The sequence below is a fragment of the Festucalex cinctus genome, chromosome 9 (genome assembly GCF_051991245.1).
Source record: "Festucalex cinctus isolate MCC-2025b chromosome 9, RoL_Fcin_1.0, whole genome shotgun sequence".
NCBI classification, from domain to species: Eukaryota; Metazoa; Chordata; class Actinopteri; order Syngnathiformes; family Syngnathidae; genus Festucalex; species Festucalex cinctus.
This window is the reverse complement of record NC_135419.1, coordinates 18,980,814-18,986,509: the sequence shown is the minus strand read 5'-3', so window position 1 is coordinate 18,986,509 and position 5,696 is coordinate 18,980,814. Positions and strand designations below refer to the sequence as shown.

General features: G+C 43.4%; 1 protein-coding gene and 1 non-coding gene across 3 annotated transcripts; one reads left to right on the top strand and one right to left on the bottom strand.

The window, feature by feature from the left end:
- Positions 1–800: 800 nt before the first annotated feature.
- On the bottom strand, positions 801–873 carry trnaf-gaa (transfer RNA phenylalanine (anticodon GAA)). The gene has a single exon. It is a non-coding gene; the product is annotated as a tRNA-Phe (tRNA).
- Positions 874–1,085: 212 nt separating this feature from the next.
- Positions 1,086–5,547, top strand: hs6st2 (heparan sulfate 6-O-sulfotransferase 2). 2 transcript variants are annotated; one of them, XM_077531403.1, is made up of 3 exons: positions 1,086–1,240; positions 1,656–2,306; positions 3,999–5,547. In XM_077531403.1, exons 2-3 carry the CDS (start codon positions 1,744–1,746, stop codon positions 4,825–4,827), a joined length of 1,392 nt encoding a protein of 463 aa, XP_077387529.1. In that variant the 5' UTR covers positions 1,086–1,240; positions 1,656–1,743; the 3' UTR covers positions 4,828–5,547. The 2 variants fall into 2 exon arrangements, with proteins under 2 accessions (XP_077387529.1, XP_077387528.1); XM_077531402.1 differs by having other exon boundaries at positions 3,996–5,547.
- The last annotated feature ends 149 nt before the right edge of the window (positions 5,548–5,696 follow it).

The following is a 5,696-nucleotide window of genomic DNA, read 5'->3' as shown; positions in this document are numbered from 1 at the left end:
GTTATAATAGCATAATAAGAATATTACTATGTATTATATTATCCATCCATCCATTTTCTTGACCGCTTATTCCTCACAAGGGTCGCGGGGGGTGCTGGAGCCTATCTCAGCTGGCTCTGTGCAGTAGGCAGGGGACACTCTGGACTGGTTGCCAGCCAATCGCAGGGCACACAGAGACGAACAACCATCCACACTCACAAGTGAATGTGGGAGGAGACCGGAGTACCCGGAGAAGACCCACGCGGGCACGGGGAGAACATGTAAACTCCACCCAGGAAGGCTGGAGCCTGGACTCGAATCCGAGTCCTCAGTAATGGGAGGCGGACGTACTAACCACTCGTACACCGTGACGCTTCTTCTTCTTCTTCTTTTTCTTCGGAGCCTGGACTCGAACCAGAGTCCTCAGAACTGGGAGGCGGACGTGCTAACCACTCGCTCACCGTGCCGCCATCTTATATTATTATTATTATTATTTCTTGTACATGTGTGCGTCTTGTATAATAGCATAATAATATTGTATTATTATTATGCTATTATACAAGACGCAGACACATGCACAAGAAATTAGATTTGGATTCATTTTTTTTTCATTTTTTTTTTAAATTATCTTTGAAAGAAGCTTAGAAAGAAAAAAAAATCCATGATTACGGGATGTCGTCATTGATTTATAAAGTAAATACACCATTGAGATATTGTACAAATTCCACTACTTCAGGGAGTTTGGTAGGTAGGAGGTGATAGATAAATGGATAGATAGAAAGATAGATTTGAGTAAGGAAATATCTGTCAGGACAGCAAAATGCCGAAACCCGGGATCGAACCAGGGACCTTTAGATCTTCAGTCTAACGCTCTCCCAACTGAGCTATTTCGGCGGTGAAGGAGTCCTGCGTCCGAATTACTATTCATACAATTATAAAACACAATTCAATGGGTGTGTATTTTTTTGTAGACTAACATACATTAACGCGCATACATGTAAACAAACAATATAACGTCGTATATTTGTGTCCATCGAGCCTACCTGAACATTGAGATGACGTATTTTCACGCCGAAATCAGCGCAAAGGCTGCTGGGAAGAAAAGGTCAAGAATCGGTCGGTGGTGGCCAGTGAAAGCCTTTTGATTTACGATGCTGTTGTTTTTTTCTTTATGGCTCTAACGAACGCTACAATGTAATCGACGACGATGCTGTGGTATCTGCGTGTGTTACTCCTGGGTACAGCGGCACGAGAAATGAGAGTATGTGTTTTTTTGTTTTTGTTTTTTGTTATTATTATCCGACGAGGCTAACAAGCGTTAGCTACCTAGCTCGCTATCGGCTGCGTGTTATTGTTTGGTGGTGGTCGTCTCTCCCAGCGGATCCACGACTTAGCCTAAGCATAATTTATTTTTGCAGTTGTCCCTCATCTCAATGAAAAGGCGAGACGTTTTCAGGCTTTCTTTTGCAGATTAACACAATCAGACACCGTGTGCAACACCGTTGAAAATAGTCATCGTATGCTCCACGATACGAACAAAATCACAAAAAAATGACCCAGTTCCGCTTGCAAATAGAGCTAATCTAATGAGATTCAAGACCACAGCTTGATTTCATTTTTCTTTGGACATTGTTTTGAGATTCTGGACTTAAGTTTCTCTGCTTTGTGTCCTGCAGGTTTCTGTAGCTTCGTGGGAGCTTCTCAGTTCGCGTATGCCTCGAGCCGGTTCTGACGAGTGATGTTCTTCTGCTCGTTCCTGGAAAAATGGATGACAAGTCCAGCAGCCACCACAGACTCCTGGTGGTGCTGCTCATGGCGTTGATCTTCGGCGTCATCATGATCCAGTACGTGTGTCCGAGCGGGACCGAGTGCCAGATGCTCCACCAGCTGGGTTCCTGGCTCCACGTGGCTGGCACGGCGGATTCCCTGAATGGCGGCGACTTCCAAGAGAAACGGGATCCGTACATCGCAGAAGACGGCGCCTTGGTGCGCTTCATCCCCCGCTTCAACTTCTCCGAGGCGGACCTGAACCGCGCTGTGGACTTCAACATCAAGGGAGACGACGTCATCGTGTTCCTGCACATCCAGAAGACAGGCGGCACAACGTTCGGCCGACACCTGGTGCGGAACATCCAGCTGGAGAGGCCGTGCGAGTGCCACGCCGGCCAGAAGAAGTGCACCTGCTACCGGCCGGGCAAGAAGGAGACGTGGCTCTTCTCCAGGTTCTCCACCGGCTGGAGCTGCGGCCTCCACGCCGACTGGACCGAGCTGACGCGCTGCGTCCCGTCGCGGATGGACTCTCGGGAGGCGCCCAAGACCATGCAGAGGTAGCCCGTGCCGTCAGGTCATATCATACAACAATAACGTTACAGTACTGGTACTAGGGGTGTTAAAAAAAATCGATTCGGCAATATATCGCATCAAAACATCTTACTTCGGGTTAGGGTTCACACCGTAATCATGGAATAATGTTATATTAATTAATGGAACATTAAGCTTTAATATTTTATTTCAAAGCTGTTCAAATATAAAACAGATTACAACCTGATTGTTTAATACAGTGGCTCACAGTTATGGCAGAAGTTTCAGATTAATAAATAATAAATTTTCATACAAATCTTGCAGTGCACATGTACAAGTTTACTGTGTTAGTATTTCTAAATTTGAGTAAGAAAAAAATCGCAACAATCAACTTAGAAATTCGTATCGGGATTAATCGGTATTGAATCGAATCGTGATACGAATCGAATCATCAGGTACTAGGCAATTCACACCCCTAACTGATACTGTGCAAATTTCAGGTTTTTTGATGTCAAGAAAAAATAGACCAAGACGAAACATTTCCGGCTATTATTGTAGGGCTGGGGAATAAATCAAATTAATCGTCATTTTAAAAATTGAATCGTTGAAAATGATCTAAAACGTTAAATCAAGGTATATATAAATAATACACTTTTATGAATACCGGTAGCTATTTTTTTCACAAGCTATGAATGTTTACGTTAAAATTGATGTAATAATCAGTATACAATATTGTTGTCTGAACATTCTGCTCATGGTTTATTTTTGAATAAATGAAACCTTTAAATAAATATTTGTTAGGTTCATTACATTGATTAAAATCGTAATCGTTTTGGCCCAGCCCTATTCTATAGGGATGCATGATAATATCGGTGGCCGATAATTATCGGCAATTATTGACCAATTCGACGTCAAACAGATAAACCAGATTTCCTGAGTTAAAGCTGAATTATTTTGAAAAAATAACATATATATTAGGGGTGTTAAAAAAAAATCGATTCGGCGATATATCGCGATACTACATCGCGCGATTCTCGAATCGATTCAATAATCGGCAGAATCGATTTTTTTTTTTTTTTTTTTTTTTTTTTTTTTTTTTTTTTTTTAAGGATTCACATCTTGAGCATGGAAGAATGTTATATGAACGGCACATTACGCCTTAATATTTTTATTTTAATGCTGTTCAAACATGAAACAGATTACAACCTCTATAAGACTGAAATTTCAGATAAATAAATAATACATTTTCATATAAATCTTACACTCTACAAGCTTACTGATTAGTATTTTCTAAATATGAATGAAAAAAAATCGCAACAATCGACTTATAAATTCGTATCGGGATTAATCGGTATCGAATCGTGACCATTCGTATCGGGATTAATCGGTATCGAATCGAATCGTGACCTGTGAATCGTGATACGAATCGAATCGTCAGGTACTAGGCAATTCACACCCCTAATATATATATATATATCAGTATATATTTTTTCCGCCCCTCTCCCCTAATATTGTGATTGTGATATAATGTGCAAATATTTTTACACTGTCCTCATCCCATGTATTTTTTTTACCAACACAAGTAATAAATGAATGCGTCTTCCAGCACATTTAAAAGCAAAGATATTAACAATTGTTTACTAAAATTACTAGAAGAGTGTACAGTGCAAACAGGATGGATATGATCCCAAGGGTTGACTTTCTTCTCTCCCCAGTAGGAACTATTACTACATCACCATCCTGAGAGACCCGGTGTCGCGCTACCTGAGCGAGTGGCGTCACGTTCAGCGCGGCGCCACATGGAAGGCCTCGCTGCACGTGTGCGACGGCCGCTCGCCCACCTCGTCCGAGTTGCCCAGCTGCTACCCGGGCGACGACTGGTCGGGCTGCTCCCTGCAGGAGTTCACCGACTGCCCGTACAACCTGGCCAACAACCGGCAGACGCGTATGCTGGCCGACCTCAGCCTGGTGGGCTGCTACAACGTCTCGGCCATGGGCCAGGACGAGCGCTGGGCCGTGCTCCTGGAGAGCGCCAAGCGCAACCTGCGCGGCATGGCCTTCTACGGCCTGACCGAGTACCAGCGCAAAACCCAGTACCTGTTCGAGCGCACCTTCCGCCTGGCCTTCATCGCTCCCTTCACGCAGCTCAACGGCACGCGGGCCTCCGGCGTGGACGTCGCTGCCGAAACGCAGCAGCGGATCCGCCAGCTGAACCGCTGGGACGTGGAGCTCTACGAGTACGCCCGCGATCTCTTCCTGCAGCGTTTCCAGCGGGCGCGGCAGCAGGAGCGCAGGCAGGCCAGGGAGAGGCGGCAGCAGGAGAGGAGGCGGCGGCTTCGGGGGAGGCTCGCAGCCAAGCAAGGACGCCAGCAGAAGACCACCCGAGCGCCGCCTGCGATGGAAAAACACCCGCAAGTTACTCAGTCCCAAGAACAGGCTGAGGACGATGAGAATGTGGATTCCGACGGGCTCCTCCCAGACTGGTGGGAAATGGATGAAAGTGGCACCTTGGAGGACTACATGGACAATGTGGAGCAGTGGAAATGAAACCCGGCCCCCCCTATTTCACACTACATTGAATGCCTTACTCTATGGAGCAGATATGATTGCAGCAAACTTGAAAAAGCTGCACCAGTAACCTTTTACAGAATATTTCTGTCATTTATAATTATAAATGTCAAGAGTCCTTAAAATAACAGTCCTATGATTTCACGTGCTGTAATTTGTTTACACTACCACATTAGTTCAGTTTTTCTTGGTTTTAAATGCAATATTTTATTAAGTTGAAGAACCACAGTATGCAAATGACTGAATAATGTTGCAATCGAGGGAATTTGTCTTTCTGTTCTCACGTTTTATTCAGGTGCTTTTTGTCTTAATGTCTTAAATATCCACAGTGTTATGTTAACTACTACTACTACAACTTTAACTTTAAATAAGTCAACTGAAAGTTGGTATTGTACATGTTGCCTCTTTGTGGGGGGAGGGGGGGGGTGTACTGTATTTCTTTGGGGGCAAAAAGAATATCGCCACAAACTGTATTTAATGTTTATATTGACTGAAATTGCTTGAATTTCGTCGTATTGTCTTTCTTTTTTTTTTCTTTGATGAACAACATAATACCTTAACAAATCGCTGTTTTTCAAATGGTCTGAAATTGTCCTATGTTTAAACTAGCTGTTTGTAAAATAGAAGCTACCTCAGCTTGTAGCATTACTGACATTTGCTGTAAATGTGAAAATTTCAATGCATCTTTTTTTTTTTTTTTTTTTTTTTTTTTAAATATACAACTATTTTCCATGAACCTGACTATAATTGTTATCTTTAGTTACCGGAGGTGTCTCTCCAGAGGCTATGCGACTCTTCATGATACAACCAAAACCAAAACGGCCAGAAACCTTTTCTAATTTCAGAGC

Bases quoted from the DNA above. Each gene is read 5' to 3' on its own strand.
- hs6st2 (XM_077531402.1), top strand. From the start codon at position 1,744: ATGGATGACAAGTCCAGCAGCCACCACAGACTCCTGGTGGTGCTGCTC. The intron at 2,307-3,995 runs GTAGCCCGTGCC...TTCTCTCCCCAG, and splicing joins GCGCCCAAGACCATGCAGAG to TAGGAACTATTACTACATCA.